Source organism: Paramisgurnus dabryanus, chromosome 20 (assembly GCF_030506205.2).
Source record: "Paramisgurnus dabryanus chromosome 20, PD_genome_1.1, whole genome shotgun sequence".
NCBI lineage: Eukaryota > Metazoa > Chordata > Actinopteri > Cypriniformes > Cobitidae > Paramisgurnus > Paramisgurnus dabryanus.
In genome coordinates, this window is record NC_133356.1 from 14,115,913 (window position 1) to 14,141,110 (window position 25,198).

General features: G+C 34.3%; 3 protein-coding genes across 11 annotated transcripts; 1 reads left to right on the forward strand and 2 right to left on the reverse strand.

Annotated features, from left to right (window-relative positions):
- The first annotated feature begins 527 nt into the window (after positions 1-527).
- Positions 528-24,538, forward strand: rassf4a (Ras association domain family member 4a). 8 transcript variants are annotated; one of them, XM_065296553.2, is made up of 11 exons: positions 530-796; positions 901-949; positions 7,057-7,141; positions 7,325-7,400; positions 19,112-19,257; positions 20,381-20,463; positions 21,514-21,686; positions 22,552-22,780; positions 22,855-22,976; positions 23,325-23,422; positions 23,560-24,538. In XM_065296553.2, the coding sequence occupies exons 3-11, from the start codon at positions 7,086-7,088 to the stop codon at positions 23,624-23,626; spliced, it is 1,050 nt and encodes a 349-aa protein (XP_065152625.1). In that variant the 5' UTR covers positions 530-796; positions 901-949; positions 7,057-7,085; the 3' UTR covers positions 23,627-24,538. The 8 variants fall into 8 exon arrangements, with proteins under 8 accessions (XP_065152626.1, XP_065152627.1, XP_065152625.1 ...); XM_065296558.1 differs by lacking the exon at positions 901-949 and having other exon boundaries at positions 531-796; positions 21,520-21,686; positions 22,552-22,653; positions 22,729-22,780; XM_065296557.2 differs by lacking the exon at positions 901-949 and having other exon boundaries at positions 533-796; positions 22,552-22,653; positions 22,729-22,780.
- cxcl18a.1 (chemokine (C-X-C motif) ligand 18a, duplicate 1) lies at positions 1,646-4,225 on the reverse strand. The gene is made up of 4 exons (XM_065296562.1): positions 4,067-4,225; positions 3,815-3,947; positions 3,134-3,211; positions 1,646-2,571 (listed from the first exon to the last, which is right to left on the reverse strand). Exons 1-4 carry the CDS (start codon positions 4,128-4,130, stop codon positions 2,490-2,492), a joined length of 357 nt encoding a protein of 118 aa, XP_065152634.1. The 5' UTR covers positions 4,131-4,225; the 3' UTR covers positions 1,646-2,489.
- cxcl-c13b (CXC chemokine 13b) lies at positions 5,147-6,692 on the reverse strand. Of its 2 annotated transcripts, XM_065296564.2 has the most exons (5): positions 6,540-6,557; positions 6,228-6,402; positions 5,933-6,053; positions 5,728-5,811; positions 5,147-5,623 (listed from the first exon to the last, which is right to left on the reverse strand). In XM_065296564.2, the coding sequence occupies exons 2-5, from the start codon at positions 6,280-6,282 to the stop codon at positions 5,533-5,535; spliced, it is 351 nt and encodes a 116-aa protein (XP_065152636.1). In that variant the 5' UTR covers positions 6,283-6,402; positions 6,540-6,557; the 3' UTR covers positions 5,147-5,532. The 2 variants fall into 2 exon arrangements, with proteins under 2 accessions (XP_065152636.1, XP_065152635.1); XM_065296563.2 differs by having other exon boundaries at positions 6,228-6,692.
- Positions 24,539-25,198: the final 660 nt, after the last annotated feature.

Genomic DNA, 25,198 nt, shown 5'->3' on the forward strand with positions numbered 1-25,198 from the left:
ACAATATTTGCAAGAGCTGGAGCGGAAAGTCAATGCATAGAAATCCAATAGCATATTAACAGACAATACATTGGGTTATGCTCTGTAATGTCCGTTTTGCCTCTAATTCCATAATTAATTGTCCTTATTTGGCACTACTGGTCTTGACATAATCATCTTTTTTAAATAAAACTGGCTTCCAACTGGGGAAGTGTCTTGGCAGCTCAAAGCTTCCTCAACTATTTTATTAGGCCTGTCAGTGTCATATTTTCCTAGATGGTATTCTTAGACTAAAAACAGGAAGCGCTTTTTCCCTGCCAAACTGTAACAAAGCTCAAACCAGTAAGCTAAACTATATAGTATTTTTGGATTCCTCCGCATGAACATTATACATTGTATTAGAAAGAAAAAAGAGTGCATTTTGCATTTCTTAGCATGAATAAATTGGCTGAAAGAAAACAAACAAGCGAAAGAAAGAGAAAATGAAAGAAAGAAAAAAAGGAAATCGACTGGTTATCATCAGACTCAAGGTAATTATCACACAGACATGATAATCATGCTGCTGTGAACGGCTCCCAGCGTTACCCTGGGCAACCACAGAAGACGCCCGCCCACAGGCGTCTATGATTGGTTCGTCACTGATAGAGCTGTTGATGATTGGATAGTACAGCCGTCAGTCTTCAGAACGACTGAAATATTTTGACCGTATCTATCTATTCCCTGAGGAAGCCGCTGAAGTGGGAAGAGTGGATTGCGAGATAAGACGTCTTACAAAACAGCGAGCGCATTTTACAAAGAAACGACATTTCATGAAATGGTAAGAAAAACTTAAGAAATAGGTAAATTATGTTGCGGTGTATAAAAATAAAAGAGATCGTGTTATAGTTTATTTTGCGGTGTAATCTCTGGATGGTTCTGCAGGTGAGCACTTGACTGTGGCTCAGGTATTTTAAAAGGCGACTGATTCCAGGTATGTGTATGGTATTTCTGTACAGCTGTCAAAACATATACTAGACTTGAGTAAACCTGTCCAAGCTGTTCATTATGTGTTTATCTCTGCATCAGATGTGTGCCAGAATGGTGATATACATGATGGATAAGACTTATTTCCTGCCTTGCAAATCTGTGGAACTTGTCTTTGGCTAAATAGTTTACTTGGTGCACTTAATATATGAAAATGTAACGTAAGAGTCACAGCTTGGTTTTATTCATTGATTGGGCTTAAAGAGAGGTTAAAGGGTAGGTTAACGCAGTTGGAGAGCATCACTAAACAAAACTCGTTTTTATGTCTTGTGTTGTTTTACTGTAGCCTAATTCTTCCTGGTGGATGCAGAATAGGCCATAATGTGTATTTTTCTTAAAACCCATGGGCTTTTCCTGTAAATAGACCACTAAGACAGATTTAATAATTCATGAGAACGGTCATAGACAAAGGTGGGGTCAGTTCTTAGAATATTCAAATATTTCCTCTGCTGAATAGGAGGATCTTTGGCTTTTAGCTGATTGCTTCATTTCATTATGGTTGAAGCTGGTTTCTCCTGTCACATTACAAGATGGATCACCCACATTGATTCGATCTCTTGCTTGCTTTCTATTAGTTTTGCGTTGTTTAATGTTATTTCCAGTATGCATATGACATCCAATACAGAAAGACTGTCCAAAAATGTAAGCTTTTATAGGGTTTTATTGAAAAACAGGTGTAGAAAAACAAATACTTATAGGCAGATTATATACTAGTATGAATAAGTTATGTACATGTTAAAGGAACACTCCTCTTTTTTTGAAAATATGCTAATTTTTCAGCCTAGAGTTAAACATTTGATTTTTACCGTTTTGGAATTCATTCAGTCGGTCTCCGGGTCTGGTTAGCATAGCTTAGCATAATCCATTGAATCTGATTAGACCATTTAGCATCACGCCCAAAAATAACCAGAGAGTTTAGATATTTTTCCTATTTAAAACTTGACTGTTTTGTAGTTACATCGTGTACTAAGACCGACAGAAAATTGAAAGTTGCGATTTTCTAGGCCGATATGGCTAGAAACTATACTCTCATTTTGGCATAATAATCCGTACCATTGCTGTAGCAGGCTCAATGATATTAAGCAGTGTCCGCAAATAGTCCCCTTGGTAACTTTCAATAGCAGGGGACTATTTTCGGGCACTGTGTAATATCATTAAAAATGAGAAAATTGCGACTTTTAATTTTCCGTCGGTCTAAGTACACGATGTAACTACAGAAGAGTCAAGTTTTAAGTAGGAAAAACATCGAAACTATTTGGTTATGTTTCAGCACGATGCTAAATGGTCTAATCAGATTCAATGGATTATGCTAAGCTATGCTAAAAGTGCTACCACCAGACCCAGAGATCAGCTGAATGGATTCCAAAACTGTAAAAATCAAATGTTTAACTCTAGGGGAGCTGGAAAAATGAGCACATTTTCAAAAAAAAAAAATGCAGTGTCCCTTTAAAGGACAAGCAAATAGCCTTTATACAATGGAAAATAATCTAATGCTTTATTCGCTTCTTTGGTCCAGTTTTGCTCTTGAGCGTTAGACAGATCTTCTTCTTCTGTGGGTTGAATTTAATCCTGTACAACCAAAAAGTGACAAGTTTTAATTACTGTAAATAAGCAAAAACACTTCGTGTAATGACCTACAGCTTCACAATGCTAAATCAGCTCAAATTATTAATGAACACAACTGAAGCAGTAAAGATTCACTCGAGAACAGATTTAAGCGTCTTTAAAAGCAACTGCAACTCCTAGAATCAATATAAATCTGTTAATGCTACATGTAACAATCCTTATAACAGTATGTTAAACTTATTACTGTGTGTTTTCAAACAATATATATATATATATATATATATATGGGCCTTTACCCAAGAGACTTAAATTAGAATATAAATTGGAATGACACGATGCAGAATTTTCTTACATTTTAATTAAAATAAAATTAAATGCAACTATTATTCAATACAAATAAAGTAAATAATTTTGTTGATAACATTTCAAACATATCTGTATTATATTCTGAATTGTCCAGAACCCTGGGAATAAAGTGAGTTGACTATTTTTGGTTGTAGCATTTTCTTTAGCCAGACTGTGGCAGTATTTCATTGTATTAAATGATCTGTCAATGTTAACGTACCTTCTCCAGCATTGTTGTAATCTTTTCCCTGGCTTGGAATCTGGATTTAAACAAGATTGTTTATTTGACAGCTGGAGTCTGCAGGAGAAATTAGAATACTTTCAGATGTGTGCATTGTCATTGTTAGTTACATTATACAGTATAATACAGTAATCTGAGATAACTATTTATTTTTCTCACTTAACTAATACATATAGTTTATCCAGCATTATTTATTATAGTTTTGAGCTGCAATCTGTAACTTTTGCCTCTTATAAACGTATAAATCATTAATTATAAGCTTGCTCAATACATAATTTTTGTTTAGTTTTAACCAAAAGAGTTACAGATTGCAGTTTCAAACTATTGTCAGAATTGTGTTTGATTTTTAATGTGTTTTTCAAAAGCAAGTACGCATTAGACATGGATCCAGCTGTATATGAATATACCAATGTTTGTCTTGGTTCTTTCTTGAGAATGAGAAATCCAGTGGTATATTGTGACAGATCATGCCCGTTTTTCCAAAGCGAAAATAATAACAGCTATGGTTATGATGTGTCCTAGAGATATTGTGTAATATCCTTACGCATCATAAACTTTTAAATCAATTTATTATTATACTGTTAGTTTAAAGTTTTAGTAGCGGTCTCATCCTGTGATCTACATTGCAATAACATTGCAAAGCAATTAAGCAGTACTCACATTATTTGAATCTTGTTGCAGAATGAATCTTTCTGTATAATTGTGAAGTCTGTGACTTTTCTCCATCGCACAGAATTGGTCTCTTCAACACACTGACATTTCTCTCGATTAGATATAGCAGCAGTCACTTTATCTAAACACAAATTGAGAAAGATAAAGACATTTCTCACATCACCTCCATAACCAATGTCTATCTGACAACTATAAAGACTACTGATAAATGCTAATAGATGTCTTTTAACACTACTGTACCTGTATTGGAGCAGAAGGACAACAGCAGCAGGCTGACACTTGCTGTCACAAACCTGAAATCCATTTTTATAAGTTGTGTTGCTCATAAGAATTCCTGTCTTAAATGTGCCTGCACTGGAGTGTGCTTGGAGTTCCCTTTCTCTCCTTCACTATCCCTCCTTTCTCCATTTCCTGCTTTGCCATATTAAGCAGGATCACAGTCACATGGTTTACAAGAAAGCTTTGAGAGAAAAGTGATTTCTCAACACCTGTTGATTCACCTTATCAAGATGGCATTTTCGGTTGGAAAGCTTTTGTTCTGTATGAGAGGTTTAGATGTGGCTGTTATTCCTGTTTAGAATGACTGAATTATGGTTCTCACACATTTTTGATGAATGAATTTCCATGGCATTTTGATTTTTGTGATTACTTGATGAGGATAAAAAAATGGCTGTATATAGATTGCATTTATCATGGAACATTTCTAGCTGAATAATATGCATTCAGCAAAAAATTATTATAATAAAATTACTATAAATATGATTTATTTGATTCATAGGAGCTTAGGCGCACCACATCTGTCATCGCCACAGATTAGATAATCATATTATTCCTGTATAGCTCAGTGGTAGAGCCTTGCATTAGCAACACAAAACTTCATGGGTTTGAACCCAGGTAAAATATATGCCTTGTAATGCACTGTAAGTCGCTTTGAATAAAAGCATTGGCCAAATGCATAAATAAATAACCAAATGCTCTCAAAATTTGTTATACTTTCACTTAAAATCAGATTTAAAATATAATGGCGCAAACCATTTAGAAATATCCATTAAGAGTCTGATAAAAAAATAGCTAATTTACAAGGAAAACATGACATAATTAGGGTTTTGCATATGAGCTCTTCAAATATATGATTTACTATATGATAGAAAATTATAATTTTAAAATTTTCTGGTTTTCGAGTTTTTAATAACAATGGAAACACTATTACATTTGATATGATACTTTGTTTAATGTTTAGTTGTTATTTCAGAAAAAAGTCTTGTTTGTCATGCTTTGAAATCCAACTGTGAAATGCAAATCTTATTTTTGTGCACATCTCAAAACAAGAATTAAGAGACACATAACATTTTCATATTTATTACACTATTTTATATTAAAACTTTACAAAATTCACTTTCTTCATGTGATCACAGAACACATGCTTTAAAATCAACACATTAAAAGTTTTTAAACTGCATGTTCGACCTGCATAGCAGGGCTCAAATGTCTTTATAATTGTCTTTGCTCGATTCCATCCCTGTTATAACATGCCTTCATTAGATGCAATCCATTGAGCACTCCTCTGAATAGAGCCTTTTCTTATCCTCGGCTTGAAAACTCCATATGAAAGTGCAGAAATCCCATAACATATTGCACAAGCTTAAAGGGCATTCTGTTCCCAGGATCTTTTAAGATTTTACATGTACATGTGCCTACTATTTCACTTAAGAGCCCTTCTTGGATTTGATTTGCCTTCTCTTGTTTGGCCTCTTCTGTTGTAGTTTACGTAAACATCTTTTGCTGTCTTTGCCATTCCTTTTGCAATCAAAAATAGAAAGAAAACATTAATGTTAATAAAAAAATCACACAATATTAATATATATATATAATTATGTTGTGCTTTAGTAGATATTTGTTACCTTTGCCAACATATTATCAATCTCTTGCCCTGTTTGTCATTTGGACTGAGGCACACTTGACTTTTATTCCTCTGCAGTGTGACTCTGATGAAAAATGCAAAGAATAACAAATTATTTAAACATAAATGACACATGCATCTATATTTGTTACTTATTATTAATTTAATGTTGAGCTGTAGTAACTGAAATGATGTCAGCTACTTACATAATTTCATCTTTGAGGCAGGTGGGTCCTTTTAGGATCACGCTGAAGTCACTAAATGGGCCCTTGACTTGTTTCCTCATCTTTGGACACTGGCAGGTCTTTGGAATATACTGACTCTCTACTGAATTAAGAAAATAATAAGAGATTTTAATTAACAATAACAAATTAAAAAAACAATACTTCAACTTCAAAAAATGATTGAATCAAGTAACAAACATGGCTAGCTTAACAACACTCAGTTAACTGTTTTATAGCTTTAGAGAGTTTCATAGTTAATCTACTCTGAAACACTCACCTGTAAGACATATGCTGAGGCTGAATGTCAGGAAAGCAAAAGCTGTCGGCTTCATGTTGAGGCTGTGTCTGTGAAGTGCTCAATGTCGCTGCAGTTTTTATACTTATTGCAGGGACTTCCCTGTTGTCACTTTTGGAAATTCCTGGCTTATGTCGTACTCCCACTGATTTCAGCTCTTTACAAAGATAACACAGGCTGGAATTTTCATATGCCCACCACTTTGGGAATCCTTAGTAGACTAATATTGTCTTGTGTATAGGCTTTGATAACAGGAATTTTTGCTCAATTTTGGTTTAATACAGTTTAAATGACCTTTAGTTTTCTTTTGCTTTCTTTTTGGGAAGGTTTGAAGATAAAAAAAAACAATAACACAAAAATCACATTTTAGTTTTTTGACTTAAATGCAGTATTTTGCTTTAAATCACTTATTGTTATTTACTGCTAGTTAATAATCATTTAGACATTTAGCTTTTATAATGATTTGCCGGTAAGAAATGTTGTTGATGTCTTTGTGGAAAAAGTGAATAGGAAAAAAATGTGCAATCACTGTTGCCCTCAGTTGCCTCCAGACATAAAAAAATATTTATAATGTTCCTATCAATTGAAACGTGTCTAGACAAAACCTGTTCTTAAAAAAAACTGTTTAACAATGTCCATGTGATTTTTCTTTATTCATGTGACTACCTCGATTCTGTAAAACAAGATTCACTGTAACAATACTGGTATAGGCTAATGAGATTTTAAGACAATACTCCCTTGTGTTACTTGATATAACAGTTATTTATCACATTCCCCCCTCTCTTTTTCTCTTTCACCTTTGCTATTTTAGCTGAAACCTTGGTTGTGAAGTGAGTTACCATGGATCCTGACAAAACCACCTATGTGAGGTTAAATGAGAGAAAAGTTGTCTCAAAGTAAGAGTTACACTTCTTATACAGTACACACTTATTTTGAAGAAACTTAGCAAATTTGCATTGAAAATAATTTAGGTTTATCTTACCCATGACCTTAAAACTGCTGGTGCTATGCACTACAGACACACCCTGAACATTCATGCCAAACAACCTAAAGCCTTTTTGTTTTTCTCTCCTTTTCAGGTCAGATATTTTGTCTCTTTTAAAAACCTATAACTGTTACCATGAGGGGAAAAGTTTCCAACTTCGGATTCGAGAGGTATGAACCTGCACAGAAAGTGAAACTGTGATACGGATCAAGAATTTCGGTGCTTACGGGTTAATAATTAATTTATAGGTTAATATAAGTTTTATCTTGTCTTTCTCAGAAATAGAACAGGATGCAATAGATTGAAATGTTGTCCTCAGATATGAAATATATTTTGTTACTAACAGAGGTGTATACTACTTAAGTATTTTAGTTACATTTTCCAAGCATCTGTGCTTTATCAGAGTGTTTGTCTTGAGAAAAAATGTACTTTACTAAAAAATGTTCACTACATTCTAAAGTATAGAATTATACTGTGTATTCCTTTTATATTGCATATTAAAATTGATTTAATACCTAATTACATAAAAATTAGTACTTTTACTTTTCTTGAGTAAAAATACGAAAGTCCTTTTTACTGAAGTAAAAGTAAAAAATGTACTAGATGTTTAATGTACTTAAATATTAAATATAAACCAAAAACTTGAAATTATGAAATGTAGTGGAGTAAAAATTATGATAACATGCTTTGGAATGTATGTTTTTTTTATCGTATGATAAAATACGAATCTTTGAAAATGTACTTTTATGTAGAAAGTAAAAATACTTAAAGCAACACTATGTAGTTTCCATGTAAAAATGACTTACAGCTCCCCCATGTGGTTGAAATGTGCAACAGTGCCTGGTATCAGACACTCTTTTGCAGGCAGGGGGAGGGGCGGGGGTGTGTGCTCTACCCTCCACCGCCACTTTCAGAGTGTGCTTGTAGCAGCTAGGAGGCTGCTCAGGTTGCAGCAACAGTACAATTTGTCCAGTTAAAAGTTGTTCTATCACTGAAATAATTTTAGAGACATTATTTAAAGGTAAAAAAACTACATAGTGTTGCTTTAAGTAGTGTACACCTGTGGTTACTAACCATATAAGAATGTCTGGATTTCTGTAAAGTCATATTGGCTACAAATAACAATGCCACAGTCCTGACAGTTTGTTACAGTAAACAAACGTTAGCCATAATGGTAATGCAACACAGTTGTCAGCTCTAATGAGCCTGCTTTATAGCAGGGGTAGGCAATGTTGGTCCTGGAGTGCCGATGTCTTACAGAGTTTAGCTCCGTCTCTAATCAAGCACACCTGAACAACTAATCAAGGTCTAAAGAGTCACCTGATAACTACAGGTAGGCAAGGTTGGAACTAAGATTTGAAGGATGTTGGCACTCCAGGACCGACGTTGCCTACCCCTCCTTTACCTGCAGGACAGGTGCTCTCCAGGAACAGGAATGGAGACCCATGATCTACAACACTATAAATTTCACTATAAATTATTTTCGGCTACTACAACTTCAGTCTTTGCGAAAAACAATTATTATACATCTGAAATGAATGCCTGTCACTACATAACTAATGTATTTATTGTAAAAAATGTACAGTCAAAGGGATTTCAAGCCAATGTATTTATTAAATGCAAAACTAGTAATTTAATTTCATAAAATTTTAACACCATTCTCCAGGAGCAGTGTACATATATAGTAGACACAAAATGTATATATGCTGGGTATATATATATATATATATATATATATATATATATATATATATAAAATATTTATATTTTTATATTATATATACTTTTTTTAATATATATACCCATAAACATTTCTTAAATATATACATGTATGTATGTTTGTGTGTTTAAATATACATAATAATTACACACAGCACACACACACACATATTATGCAAAAATTAACTTTTATTTTGTATGCGATTAATTTAATACTAATTTAGTTTTATTCCTGCCCAAAAAAAGCCAGCATGGGTCCTGCAGTGGGATGTTTGGAGGGATCATTTGTATAATTGAACTCTTGACTGTGAATACAATGATGAGATACATTGTGAAATGCAGGACTTAAACTCACTGCGACAACTACATAAGGCTTTTTTGTCGTGTATGGTCGTGCTTGTGTATAAAGGATTTATCTTAAATGAAAGTGGAGACGTGTTGTCATACCGAGCCTGGTTGCAAGGTCATGGGAAACCAACATTGTTTATTAACAATGCCTACTAAAGATTTACAAACTGGTGCTATCAGTAAACTTGACATAGACTGTTAATTTTGTTTAATTTTATCTTGAATATTTGAACCTTAATTTTTTTTTAATAAGAGTACTTGCTTGTTTTTCCAACAAAGAGAACACATTCTGACACATTGTTATAAAAGATTCAATCAAGTCAATGGAATTTCCCACCAGGGCGTATGTGTTTTAGAACAAGTTTGGCTATAATTTAACCTCAGTCAATATAGGATATTGAAAGTAATAGTTTTCTCCACTGTTCAATGAGATGTAATGTCTAAAACAGTTTTTACAGAAAAGACACTTTACATAAATAATAACAAATAGTTTCTAACTCAGCATCTGATTGTCATAAATGAAATAGAAAGTACTTGATTTATAAATAAGTCACATTTATGTAGCCTGGAATTCGGTTGAGTGGTTCAGAGAAAACAGGTGTCTTGCATCACGCAAATCTTGTGCATCCTGTAGGGTCGATGGTTTGTGTGTGCCTGCCTGTGTGCGTGTGTATCAAGTGCTTACATGCCTCTGGATGCCTCATGTGACTAAAGGAAAGCCAGTATCATACAGTAGATCCGAAATTTCCACAGACCCCAATGGCACAATGCGACTTGACTCTTGTAGATTGTTATATAATAATGTATTGCCAGATCTTACTGTACATTATTATTTTTTTAATCTAATTTCTTAAAGTCTAATTTAAATATAAATACAATAACATTGTTTTCTATTATAATCACCATGGTATAGCTGTTACATGTTATTAAAATGATAGTTTAGACAAAAATTATTTTATCATTTAATTCATTCAATTTTTGAAGAGATTTTTGGCAAATGTAAGTGACTAACTCAGTCCCCATTTTGTATAATTACAGTATATGTAAAAAGCCATGTCAAAATTCTTTAATGTTCTCCTCTTGTGTTAAACAGAACAGGGTAATACATGTTTTAAACAACCTAAGTAAATAACAAAATAATAAGAGCTTTTATACTGTATAAGTGATGTAAATTTAATATTTTTGTATAAAGTGGTCCCATTCTCTGAGTCAGAAAAGATGCATGTGATGCACAGCTGTACAGTTAACCTCTTTAGAAGAACTGCTCTGATTTCACAGAATAATTGGTCTTTGAGAGAGAGAGAGAGAGAGAGAGAGAGAGAGAGAGAGAGAGAGAGAGCGAGAGAGAGCGCATGAGAACCTGAGATAAATGAAACATTACGTAATATAAATATTAAACGTGTAATGTGAGACCGAATGAGTAAGACACTGTGAGTATTGTGCTAGTAATATGAGAGAGAGAGAGAGAGAGAGAGAGAGAGAGAGAGAGAGAGAGAGAGAGACTAAGATAAAAGACACATTGCATAAGATAAAGATTGCTGGCCAAATGGGAAAGACCATGGTTTACTGTATTAAGACTGTAATACAGCACTAAATACAGTGTGTGACCAATTATTACATGCATTTGACCACCCAAGTAAGTTGTACTAAGTAACTAAATAGTCATGTTGCGTAATAAATTACTTGAGCTTTATCTTTTAGTTCATTGTAAGAGCATCTTTAAGGTTCAATAAACAGCTGTCTGTTTTGGCATTCAGATATTTTTTGGCATTCAGTGTTCGTTGTAGCAATGTTTGTTGTGTTTAGATCTTGTTAAACCTGCATGAGAGAATACACTTCTACTATAAACAGTCTTGGCTAGTCTTTATAGAAAACAGCTTTACCTGGTGGTTATGATAGAAATCAATTTAGTTGTTGTAATTTTAGTTATTTTCACTCACATTGCTTCTGACTGCCCTTAATAAAACAATGGTTTTATTACAGTTAAAAAAACATGGCTACCGTAGTAAAACTATTATAACCAAATAACCATGGTTTTGCCATTTAAACCAAAAAACCATGGTTACTGTAATAAAACCATGGTAACCACCAAATTACCATGGTTTTGACAGTTAAAACCAAATTAACATGGTTTTGACAGTTAAAACCAAAAAACCATGGTTAGTTTAGTAAAACCATGGTAACCACCAAATAACCATACTTTTGACAGTTAAAACGACAACAAAAACATGGTTACTGTAGTAAGACCATGGTAACCACCACATAACCATTGTTTTGACAGTTAAAACCAAAAAACCATGGTTACTGTAGTAAAACCATGGTAACCATCAAATAACCATGGTTTTGACAGTTAAAACCAAAAAACCATGGTTACTGTAGTAAAACCATGGTAACCACCACATTACCATTGTTTTGACAGTTAAAACCAAAAAAACATGGTTACTGTAGTAAAACCATGGTAACCACCACATGACCATTGTTTTGACAGTTAAAACCAAAAAACATGGTTACTGTAGTAAAACCATGGTAACCACCACATAACCATTGTTTTGACAGTTAAAACCAAAAAACCATGGTTACTGTAGTAAAACCATGGTAACCATCAAATAACCATGGTTTTGACAGTTAAAACCAAAAAACCATGGTTACTGTAGTAAAACCATGGTAACCACCACATAACCATTGTTTTGACAGTTAAAACCAAAAAACATGGTTACTGTAGTACAGGGGTTCTCAAAGTCCGGACCCGACGGCAACTTGATCCGGACCCGCGTCCACTTCATATTACAAGTGCATTAATTTCTATGTGATTGATTAAATGTGTGCATTTGCTATTTTACAAATGCATATTAAACTTGTAAACCATTCGTTTAGTTTTTTTTTCTTTTTAGATTTAAGAGTATTCCTGGTCATAAAATAAAACGAGTTATTTAAAAATGTCCTGTGTGACGCTGTAGCCATCACACCCAGATATTATGCACAGCTACTTCATGTACTACGGCTTTTGATCATTAAGTCCTTATCAATCTGAAATCACTGTTGGTTTGAGTCGTTTAAAACATGCTTTTAAAAAAGCACCACTCGTCAAACATAATCTTAAACATATTCTTTATTATCATGAAAATACCTGAAAAGGTTTGAAGAACAGTAATATAAATATATCCTTAAGCCATTTCCTGGAGCTCCGTGTGTCTGGTTCTTCGTCTGCAGCACATATTAAGTTTCTGCCCGAGAGCGCCCCCTGGCTTTTGGATGTAGCGGCATTTCACCGTAATTCATTGAGAAGCATAGCAAGAATCATCAGCCAATTTATAGACCAATTTCGTGTTTGCAAACAGAGATGACGTTTTTTGTGGGCGGAGCCAAACTGGTTGCAGAAAGTGACTGCTCCGCAGTAGGGTTGTGAAGTGTTTTAGCATTAAACCGTGATTTTTATGGATCCGGTGTTCTGTCGAAGTCTGATTCCTTTATGTTTCCCTTTAGTGCAGTGTTTATTATAGCGTTTTAATCACGTTGTGTTTATTTTTTTAGATAGATAGAAAGTTTAAATGGCTTGGCTATATGCATGTATGTAATGTATATGTATTGTTCTTTTTTGCTAAATCAAATATTTTTACAGTCTGAATCGCTAAAGTACATGTAAAAGCAATACTATCATGTATTATATATATAATAGCGTTTATTAAATATTTCATAATTTTCCTGTTTTCTATTATTTCTTCCTTAATAAATTATAATTGTAACATGATAAAAACGCTATAAGAAACACATGGAGGGAACAGACTTCGACAGAACACCGGACATCTTCTCTACTTATTTTCTATTCTAATTATTAAAAGATTTCCAGATGATTTCCTTGCTCCATTCTGTTCGTTTAAGGGCTTATTGTAATCATAAACACCTACGTTTATCTTCAAATGATGTCTTCGACGATGATATTCTATAAAAATGAAAGCCATCTTTTTTTGGCATTCTTATTCTGACACTTAACAGCACAACCGGACATTTTCCAGTGAGTTATCTTGCTCTTTTCACTCGTGTCTAATTCATTTTCACTGTTTTTCTGCAACCGCATTGCGCGCGCAGCTTGCAGTGACGTAACTGTGACGTCTACTCTAAATTGGTCTATAGGTGCACCCCTAATTTTGGTCAGTCTCTGCCTACCAACCACACTTTTTTTGCCATGGTTTATGTATATGATGGAGAACAAACTGTGCCATTTCTCTAATTAGGTTGCTCTGTATTTTGCACCTGATTACTTTTGGCATATTTCATGTGTTTATTTTTTTTATTTACTTTAAATGCAAAATACACTTATGTTTTTCCCAAACTATTTGTGTTGATTTGTTATATAAACAAATGATTTACATAAAGTTTTTCCGGACCTATGAAAATTATGGGAATTCAGATTTGGACCTTTGAATGTAAACTTTGAGAACCCCTGCTGTAGTAAAACCATGGTAACCACCAAATAACCATGGTTTTGACAGTTAAAACGAACAAAAAACATGGTTACTGTAGTAAAACCATGGTAACCACCAAATAACCATGATTTTGACAATCATGGTTAAAAAAAACATAGTTTAACCATGGTTAGTGTAGTAAAACCATGGGTTTGCTGATAGTATTCAGTACACCAAAAAAACATGGTTACTACACTTTTACCACAATAAAACGATGGTTAATTTCCATAAGGGTGTTTAGTGGTCACAGTCAAACGTTTGACAGCATTTATTCATCTTGTGTGAATATGCAGAAATGATAACCAGTAACTACTTTAATGTAATTCATTTGCTGTATTTTTTACACGGATGTTTGTTATATAATCAATACATCCCATGTTTTTAGGTCAGAATCTGAACGATCATTTGTCGCCCTCTGCTGTTTGATAGTGCGTCAGAAGCGCGTTTAAACTCTGTACTGCCAACAGATGTCGCTGTAGCTTTGAGTTCATCTCTTTCATAGGGAACACCAGCTTTTTAAACCACCAGAAAATGACCATTGTGTTTAGCATCAAGTCTTGTTTAAATCGCATTTCATGTTGGGAGGTAAAACAGTCAGAATCAAGATACTGAAACTGAAACTTTGGCTTTCAGCTTTGATGACAGCAAAGGTATTTGTATTCACAAGCTAATATATATCTATATAATTGTCATGGTGACTTAGTGTTGTGATGTGCAATGATATTTTCCCATGTATTGGCTATAATATATTAAACCTTTTGTTATTTATTTATTTTGTTTCATACCCTAGACAGACAGGCAGACAGACAGCCAGATAGATAAACGGATGGATCCCAGCAAGCAATTTTGCATTTTTGAGATCTAAACATAACCCAGACATCTAGGCTAAAACAAGGTAAAATGTGGGTTGTTATAGTGAAAATCAAATAGACATCTAACCATAGCCCAAAAATGAAAACAAGCATCCTGTAACCACTGTTGACTTTGCTTTCTTGCTGAAGTATAATACATCTTGCAACCAAATGTAAACAAATTCATAGCTGGGCTACATCAGGCCTATAGTTAACCTAGATGATAATAACAGCTTTTGCACGCTGTTGTTGATGGATGGACGGATGTATAGATAAACTGCTAAAGAAAGTTTGACAGTTTAAAATACAAAATTTAAACAAACATATTCAGGAATTTATTCAACAAAACAATAATAAAAGAGACAAACATGACACGATGTAAACACAAAATGTAAAAAAATCCTGTTCAGACAATAAATTAAACAAATTCAGTTCATGAGATCCTTCATAGCACTGAGCCATCACAGTGAGCGTCAGTGCTATCTGTCAAGCTCCTACAGTAACCACAAAGCAGCAGGTGCTTTCTCTGTCCTGCACAAATCCTCACTATGTGACTGTAACTGGGTCTGTGCAAACAACCAGTCCAGTGGGTCTTTAGCACCATAGTCCTTCTGGCTGCTAAACCTTAGCGTGATCTCATCCAGTCCAAGGGAACCGCGACGGGGCTGCAGGGCCCGGGAAGCACTGCGTGGCGAAGAAGCAGAGCCAGCGTGCTTGCCCAAGGTCTTACTAAAGAGACGAGGTCTCTGAGTCCTGTTTACCCTCAGTGGTCCACAGCCAGGCTGGGCGAGCTCTTTAAAGGAGTTGACATATTCATCCAGGGACTGCGAGATGTCCTCATGCGTTTCTGTTATTGTGGGTAGAGGTGCCACAGAGAGCAGTAATCTTTTGGGTTTCATCCTGGATCATAAAGGGAGAGTTGTTAGTTATTTCCAAATGTGCGTGAATGTGAAAACATGTGTATTAAAGTTGAAAGATTAAAACATCAATAAATGTACCTGTTATGAAAGCCTGTAGGAAGAATTGAGTGTTGGCTCTTCTGTTGAGGTTTACTCTAGTTCGGTCTGGTCCACATGCAGCTCAGCGTCTTTTATATAGCCACAGCAGAATGGGATTGTAAGCCAAGGCTAATAGCACTAAATTTAGCTGTGATCTGACCTTGCATGCCTGGCAGGAAGTGTGTGTGTGCTGAGCAGAATGTAGGGAGGAAGCAAACCAATGGGACCTTGCTGCAGCTGCCCTGAATGTTTACATTGCTTTAACAATGAGGGCCTGGGAGAGCTTATTTCTTCACCTATGACACTATGAAACTCACTCTGAATTACAACAGCTGCCAACAACATTATGGGTTTTATCTTGGTCATAGTTTTTATTAAAGAGCAGGTCCTCAGAGATCCATTGGGGAAAAGTCTGGTGGGCCGCTATTCTGACCTCATGCATTGCTTTTTGACTGTGGTAAATGATTATTTACCAGGGATGGTATTTTGTATTTTGCAATCTCTGTTTGTGATGAGGTTGAAGTGGTGGCTTATGACTTCTTTTCTGAGGAGGCACGAATGCGAACCTCGTGAAAACATCGTCATGTGTGTGGATTGTCATGTTCCATCCGTCATACTTTTACAAAAGGTTTATGTGTATCACGTGTGATGTCAAAATCCATGCCTGGTGCATTCCCGTCGAAAGGGTTTATGATTAAAGAGATGCTCACGTTTGCTAGATAATCGCTTAATCTCATTTGTAGGCAGATTTTACTGCTAAGTGAGTGTCTTGCGAGACACGTGCGTCTCTTTTATCATGAACCCTTTCAACGCGTATGCAGCAGGCACGTATTTTGACATGATATGTGATGCACGTAGGTTCCCATGATGCATTGAACACAAATTTTGCCATGACAAACCACACACGACACCTCAAACATTTATCTTTTTCGAGGAGGCAGCGGACGCCACTGTGAGGTTGGATCGAATTAAAAAGTTAAAATTATTTTTTGTGAGTTCACAGAGTTAATGCATTGCAACTAAGCAAATGTCTTCGTTGTCCTTTGGGTTGATAAGCTGGATATATGGTCGTAGTCAGGCCCAGATTGGCCATAGGGAGGACCAGGAGAAATCCCGGTGGGACGGTTTTTATTTTTTAGGTTGCTGTCCCTAGGCTGCCAGCACTTATCCAGCCCCATTCACTTAATTTGCGGGGTTTCAAAATTTTAACACAGGACGTGTGGTTTTCTTCTGGTTTTCAAAGCGCTCACCTGTGAACACAAATATTGTTTCAGATGTGTCTATATTTGAGTATGCTTGCCACGCGTCTGGATGCGTAACGTGATACACACGGCCTCTAAAAGGTAAAGGGTCTACCAATCGTAATTTTTCATAACAATGAATCATCGATGAATGTCTATTGCAAGTGTAACAAAAAAACTATTTGATGCAAAACTCAACAGTTTATTAGTAAAAACTAAGTTTAATATGAATACCGGTATGGTGTTTTCTCAAGGAAAATAAAATTTTGAAAGTCCATTATATATTTGTATATATATGTAAGTACTAAAATATTAAGATAAGGATTTTTATATTTCCATTTGTTTTCCCTGCATATTTGATAAGTCTTGCTAGTGTATTGTATATCAGGGGTTTCCAAACTTTATCAACCTAACAGGTAATCTCCGGACCCACCAATTTTTTTAAATAGAAATATAGGGGGAAGCACAAACACTTTGTTCCCTTTCAGTAGTTTTTGAATAAGTTTAAATGAATTATATTAAAATACCTTATTGTAGGCCTGCACAATTATGCTAAAAATCATTATTGTTTAGGCTACTGTATTTGCACTACACTGAAAAAAAATGATTCATTCAATTTACTCAATTTTTTAAAGGTAATTAGTTGCAATCAATTTATTTAAGCTACATTTAAACAAAAGTTTTTTATTGTATTTTACTTTACTAATCTTTTTTGTTTAAATGTAGCTTAAATAAATTGATTGCAACCACTTACCTTAAAAAAATGTGTAAATTGAATGAATCATTTTTTTTTCAGTGTAAATTGGAAATGATATATTTAAAAATTACAATGAATTGCAAGGCTGCAGAGAAGGCTACTGAGGATTTAATTATATTATTTGAATATAGTCATAAACTCCAGGGCTGAAATTGACTGGCCCTGGTCGTGGTTTTCATAAAGTGATACGTGGAGAATTCAGATCAAATGTGAATTTCTTTTACCCTAGATGCACAAACTCTCTTAAAAATAATTGTGTTACAAAAGGTTCTTTACAGCATTGCTATAGAAAAAAATGTGTCTCCCCAATAAAAACCATTCTGTCAGATTTTTTATGACTATTTATTTAGTCAAACTTTATTTGACTACAAAGAACCTTTTGTAAAACAATAAGGTTCTTCAGATTTTAAAGGTTCTTTATAGCAAGAATTGTTCTTCTATGGCATTGTACTTTTTTAAAGATTGTATAGTACACTTTAGCTAAAAGTAGAGATAAAACCAAAACTTTAAAACTTTTACGTACATAAATAGAAGGCTGTGACCCCATTGCAAGGAAAACAGAAAAAAAAATGCTTCAATCAGCTATTTTTAAGCCGTTGTCTTCAATCTTATGGTTAAATCTCAGAGTGGTATATTTGGCTCTGTTGATATTGGTCTTTGCATGAGAACGGAAACGACTTATCTACTTTGTTGGTTGACTTAGTTCCTGATAGGATTAGGCTGTGCTTAAGTGCACGTGGCAGTAGATCTCTCCATCCGTCCCCACACATAGCCACTCTCTAAAAAATGATGGGTCAACCCAGCGTTGGGTCAAAAAAAAGTTCAAACCCAGCAGTTGAGTTTGAACCCAGAAAAATGTTTCTATTGGACCCAAACAATGGGTTAAAACAACCAGCACAACCCAGCATAGGTTAAATTACAACCCAGTGGTTGAGTTCGTACAATTTTGACTCAATATTGGGTTGAAAATACCTCAGCATTTTGTTTTATTATGCATCTTTAGTATCTTTAGTAAATATTCAAAAGCTACATTTCGGTACAGATACGTGACTTTGAGATACCAGTATGTGCCTCTAAGGTACCAATGTGTACCTTTTAGATATACCACTATGTACCTTTTAAGTACAAAGGTGTACATTTTGAAAAGGTAAAGCCCCAGTGACAACTTTTGTACCTTCTTGTACCTTTTATCCTGAGAGTGTAGACTAATATATATTGTAATGTTTGTCAAGAGTGCATTTGTAAATTAACTTTACTTTTCATTTGAATGAGACTCGATTGATAAAATCCGCATTACCGATCAAGACTTTCGTACATTTGCTATTATTGTCCTGCCTCCAAAGTCACTTTCCATAACTTCACTGCCTTCAATTGTATATCTGGGCTTTGCAACTGCTTGTTTAGCACGTACACTTGAAACAAAGCTCAGACGTGAGCCAGCAGGATTTCCTCCATCTGACAAAAGAGTTAATGATGATTATTATTATTTCTTGTATCGATGCAGGAAGAGGGTGAGCTGATCGTAGAGGGTTTACTCAACATCTCCTGGGGCCTGAGGAGGCCAATCAGACTTCAGATGCAGGATGACAACGAGCGTTTTTACTATGACTGCACAGAAGCGTGGAGGTCAGAGAGCTCCGAGTCCAGCAGGTGGGTGGAACAGTCTGGATCTTTGCTACACACCACCACACCCAACTGGTGTCTTTCTCCTTCATTGGGGCAAAACTCAATCTGTTTCTCTCATGAATTCAGTCTCATAGACACCTCAAAGCATAGGTCAGTTTTTGTTATGGGTGTGGAACGTTTTTGCAGATGTTTTGTAGATGATATGGAACAGGTTAGGTCTGCTGCACAATACATATAGAGAAGCTAGGTGAAAAGGTCTAGTACAGCTATTGTCCAACTGTCCAAATATGTCTTGATTTTAATAAGAAATAAATTGTTAAACGCAAATGTTAGCTTAAACTTATCTATTTATGCTCAGATGTTTTAAAAGGTTTAAAGTGACAGATAACTTAAGCATTATTTCAAAAATGTGTTCCTGTAGCTCACTGGAAGATGATTGCCTTAACAATGCAAAATCTTGTGAAAATTCTTGAGAAAATGAATTTATTATAACATACTGTAAGTCAATCAGGATAAAAGTGTCTCCCAAAAGTGAATGAGTGAAAGTAAAAACAATTCCCAAACAAGCATTTGTATTTGTTGTTTTCTTTCACAGCTGTAATGCTGTAAGTGCTGATAATGACTCATAGTCATTGTTGTGTGTTTTCTGTTGATGTAATTTCCTAACACATGTTAACTAGGTGAAAGCTAATGTTGTGTTGTTTTGCTCTTTATACCAAAAGAGGATCTGGTTAAATTAGATGTCTGGGCCTCTTTGTAGTCTCACGTGCACTCATGTATCATGGACATTATAATCAGATCTAAGCATCATGTTCAAACCCCTTATGACCCTTTGTTTTATACTATGATCAAAAAGATTTAAAGGCTTTTAACATAATCAGATTATGATCATAATAACATGCACTGTAAAAATTCCTTGTTGCACCAACATGTTCATTCATTTAATTTAATTTTACAATTAATTTAAACCTTCTTAGTTGCAGTAAATTATCAAAATAAAGTTGAATTAACTAAAGATAAAAAAAATTTACAGCCAAATTAATAAATCCGAAAACATGTGTTGTTAAAGATTAATTATTGTTTGCAACTTTTTTGACGTTATAATGAATTAGCATCATTTTTTTGATTTACTTTTTTTGCTTAACAGGAATGAAAATAATGAGCAGAGCAATCCATTGCAGTTTTCTTCAGAGCCTAACAACAACAAAATCTGTGCCACATCCATACCGAGTGAGTATGAATAAGATTCAGATTTACCACAGAAACCATCACAAAGTTACATAGTCTGATGGATAAAAATATTATGTCTTTGGTGGCCTAAAAACACCTTTTTAAAGTTGCATGCTTTTTTAATTATGCCGTAAGCTTTTGGACCAAATGCATTATTAGATGTAATTTCCCCAAATGATCTTATAATTGTGATCCTGTATATGAAATCCATGTATATGAAAAAAACCCTGTATATGAAAATCCAGGCTAAAGTCTCATAATCTCATTTTGAGATTTGATTTCACTCAGTAAAAAAACAGTAAATCACAAAAATTACTTTAACTGTGTTTTTAAAGACAGGGTCACCATTAGTCACCATTAGTGTAATGATACATAAATAGCTGCTTCCTCACTAACTGTGTTTAGACATTGTGTTTTTAGCAGCTTGGAAATGAATTAGATATTTTTAGATCATCATTATCTGTGTTTAATATATATCCAAATGCATAAATGTGTTATTCAAAGCGATTTAGAGTAGCCTATATTTGTATTAGTATGTCAGTATCACCATACTGGATATAACAAAATTGAGCATTTCTATTTCTATGAGAGACAATGCAGCGCTTAGTATGGCCGCTCTTGCAACCATGATACAGACATGATACAGAGTCACATGAGGCGCTTGCCATCCTCAGCATATGTGCAGTACCTAAAAATATCTTAAGAAAAGGTGTTTTTTAGCGCATTTTGAGCTTAAGAAGCAAAAGTTGTGGTATGGTTGATGTGAGATTTAATTGTTGGTCAGAAATAGGTTGTTTAATTATGATTTTACCACACGACTTTAGAGAGATCTGTCTTTCCCCATTCAAGTAGATAGGACTTTAGTCATGCATGACTGAAATAACTGCCCATATAGATGATGTAAAGATGGATGCTAGTGACGCAACTCCTTTGGTATTCAATGGGCTGCCAAACAACATTAACCCATAATGCACCAACTGAATCCCTAACAGACCTATCGTTGTCTAGTACTGTAGGTACTGTAATTTACTTCAGGTCTCTGCTTTTCAGCAGCAGGTATGGATGGATATGATGCTGAGGAGGATGTCCCTCAACTGCTGAGGACAAGAAGTGACGCAAGTTTTGTAAACATCCAAAGAAGATCTAAAATTCACAACTCTGCAGATTCACAGCAGATTAAAAGACATCGTTTCTCCATCAATGGACATTTCTACAACCACAAGGTGAAAAGCTGGACCTGATTTTTAACAAATTTAACTGTTTAAAGATTATTTACATTATAGAAAGCATTTATGCTATATAAGCACAAATAACCCTAGTTCATTTAAGGTGTAACTATCTATAAACCTTTGCCTCAGAGAAGAGCAGTGCATGATCTCAGTAGGAAGCCAGAAAAGAGTTGGACCTCTTCCACACTCAGGGCTTTACTGTAGGAAAATAGTACAATAGTGCTTAATGAAAGATAGCACGTCTTGTGCCTGGCAAAGGGCCTGATGCTTTCAGAAAGTGCCACAGCAGCATCTGTAAGGGAAGTGTCTGTTGTCCAAGTGTTTATGTTGTACTTAAGTGTTATGAGATGGATGCAGGTGTTGAGAGGCAGTTCTTTCCTGTACAGGCGTTGCTTGTCACCTGCCCCTCTCATAAATGGTCTTCAAAGGTCATATATATGTGAGCTGGGCTGTAATGATCTCTTGACAGAAGTATCTAGCATTTTTGCTGGCCAAAAACTGTGTAAAACATGAAAGGAAAATTTTGTTATTTTCAAGTATGACTAAATAGTTTGGTCTCTTATTTATTTTTATACAGAGCTTAAATGTAAATGATAACAGAGTGTGCTTTGATTTAAAGTTATTGTGAAAAAATGCTAAATAAATATTAAACAGAAATGTTATAAGTGCGGTTTACAAAGATCTCATGTTATATAATGATATATGCTTTATACAGTATGTTATATTACATTGTGTGTTTTTTATATGTTGCAGGCATTACAATTATTTTATTATAGGCTACATTTTTGTCACTTGTTTCAGATATCTACAGCTGATTATTGTTGAAATTCATCTTTTTTTTTTACATTTTTTTATATAGACATCTGTTTTTACTCCATCGTATGGATCAGTGACTAATGTTCGAGTGAACAGCACTATGACAACACAGCAAGTTCTTAACTTACTTCTTCATAAGTTTCGGGTAAGTTTTGCCTTATTTAGTTTTGATGATACAGCAACCTACTGTTCATTATTACACTGCTCTGTACTTGTACAGGTAGATAATACTGCGGATGAATTTGGTCTCTACCTAGTCCATGAATCAGGAGGTAATATTTTTTATTCCAAAGTTTACTTTAAACAAAAGTAAATTTACCTTACAAGAGATTTTTAATTTTATTAGAGAGAGCAAAACTAAAAGAAACAGAATACCCTCTGGTATCTCGTCTGCTGCATGGTCCATGTGAAAAAATCGCCAGAATATTTATTATGGAAAAGGACCTTGGTGAAGAGATTACGTACGATGTGAGTATATCTATGCATTTCAAAGTTTAAAATTTGCATGCTTCCCCAGGCAAACTTACATTCAGTTGCTCATATATAAATGAAATTGCAGTTTAAGATGCTACATACAGTTTCAAGTCTAATTTTAGGCATATGTAGCTTATCAAGAAGTCTAACAATCGTACAAATATATCTGTTGCAGAATTTGTTTGCTTTATTATTAAAATTATGCTCTAAATGAGCATGTTGGCTTCTCTATTTCCTATTCCGCATTTTCTCATATTTAAATTAATCGTTTATTTGATTTTAAACTGTGGTTAAAATATCTATACGGTATTTTAAGGGTTAACACACTTTCTTGTCTTTCAGGTTGCACAGTATATCAAATTTGAAATGCCTGTTTTGGACAGTTTCATTAAGAAATTGAAAGAGGAGGAAGAGAGAGAGATTTTAAAACTGACTAGAAAGTAAATACTTACATTCCCCAAGTGGCACAATTTTTTTTTATAAAATAAAGATTTTCCAATTTCCAATCAATGGACAATACAAGCATAAATTTGTATTCATTATAATCTGAACTGTGTTGTTGTTTGTCATTTCACAGATACAGTGTACTAAAATCCATGATATTGCAGAAATTAGATGGCATCTCTCAGATGAATCATGTGTGAGAAAATCTGCTGACATCAGAAGAATCAACAGTGACTTAGGCTATAGGCTAGTTTTAGGGTTTTATTTTCAGAAGACAAGTGCAATAACTAGTATATAACATATAGGCTAGTTTTGTACATTATATACTGTATTAATTGTATTTTTACCCATAATTCTCAGGCATTACAAATGACCTAGATTGTTTTTATGATGTACATATATGATCTCCGTGGTTTTAAAAGGGCCAACTATTGTATTTTTTGTAAAACTTTTAGAATATACTCTTGATATTATTTCTACAGTAATGGTATTTTTATTTTTCATAAAATTAATATATGAGAAATGTTTATATGATTTTATATATTGTCACTGTCTATTTCTATGTAATATTGTCTGGTTAGTTTTATACATGCATGTAGAAAATCATGTCACCTCGAATAAATAGCAGCAGACATTAGACCATATAAAACATCAGTATGCCTTATTTAAATAGATGCTCAATTGTCTGCGCTCCTCGGCCGGGCACATTGACAATTCACTTTTTTAAACTCCACAGTCTTTATTTTCATAATCTTAAATCATTGTTTCAATGTTTTAGAAAAATAGCTTGTGCTTTTTCATTCATGTTCACAATAAATGTCTATTGTTCTTAAAGGGACCCTCATACTGAGCCAGTTCCCACGAGCTATAAAAGGTTGTTGTGATGGCAGTGCCTTCTGGTTTCAGCGCCCATGTTACACATTGGGAGGCATCATGGGAAACAAGGAACATTTCAGTCCTCAAGGTTGTTCCCTTTTCCTGGACATGCAGCACTATGTTTTTTTTATTCTGGCAACACTTTACAGTAAGGTTATAACATAACTTGACCTACATAACAAATACTGCTACAGTGTTAATTAATGCATGTTATTATCAGCATTTATCAAACTTAACTGTAACATTATTTAATGCACAATGAACTAACATAAATAATTGCATTGTCATTAACATTAGATTAATAGAAATTAATAAATGCTAAAAAAACTGTATTGCTTATTGTTAGTTCATTTCTGCTGATGCATTTACTAATGTGAACAAATCATACTTTTTGTAAAAAGTTTCCCATTATTCTTTTCCAAGATCTGAAAATGATTTCCTGGCACACATAATTAATTGTATCAATGTAATTTGCATTCTGCTTAAATGTGCATGGCAGTACAGGTTCTGTTGCATAAATAGTTATTTATATTCAATATAGATTCAGTTGTGTGTGCATCAGTATCAGATTGTAGATACTTAACTATAAACATTCTAACAACTTGACTTTGAACTATGCCAAGTACAAAGTACCTTCAATGTCATTAACTAAAGTTCATGAAGTGCACTGGCACGGGGATCATGAATAAATTGAGCTAACATTGCCTTTTGTAAGACTTGTATTCAGTATTCTTTACTGAATACTTTATTAACTCTTTTCACTTTTAAACATGTTTCAAGAAACTAAAAAAGATAGAAGACTGCCCTCGTCTGGTAAAAAGTAGTATAGCTTTAGAAATACAGTTTTACGATATTTTAAATTTGACCACCTTTTATTTTGTGTTGGTAAAAGTTCT

Coding starts and splice junctions, on each gene's coding strand:
- cxcl18a.1 (XM_065296562.1), bottom strand. CDS start 4,130: ATGGATTTCAGGTTTGTGACAGCAAGTGTCAGCCTGCTGCTGTTGTCC. Junction 3,948..4,066: donor GTCCTTCTGCTCCAATACAG/GTACAGTAGTGT, acceptor ATTTGTGTTTAG/ATAAAGTGACTGCTGCTATA. Junction 3,212..3,814: donor TGCAACAAGATTCAAATAAT/GTGAGTACTGCT, acceptor TTTCTCCTGCAG/ACTCCAGCTGTCAAATAAAC.
- cxcl-c13b (XM_065296563.2), bottom strand. CDS start 6,282: ATGAAGCCGACAGCTTTTGCTTTCCTGACATTCAGCCTCAGCATATGT. Junction 6,054..6,227: donor CCTCAGCATATGTCTTACAG/GTGAGTGTTTCA, acceptor TTCTTAATTCAG/TAGAGAGTCAGTATATTCCA. Junction 5,624..5,727: donor TTGATAATATGTTGGCAAAG/GTAACAAATATC, acceptor TGATTGCAAAAG/GAATGGCAAAGACAGCAAAA.
- rassf4a (XM_065296553.2), top strand. CDS start 7,086: ATGGATCCTGACAAAACCACCTATGTGAGGTTAAATGAGAGAAAAGTT. Junction 19,258..20,380: donor GAGAGCTCCGAGTCCAGCAG/GTGGGTGGAACA, acceptor TTTGCTTAACAG/GAATGAAAATAATGAGCAGA. Junction 21,687..22,551: donor GACATTTCTACAACCACAAG/GTGAAAAGCTGG, acceptor TTTTTTATATAG/ACATCTGTTTTTACTCCATC.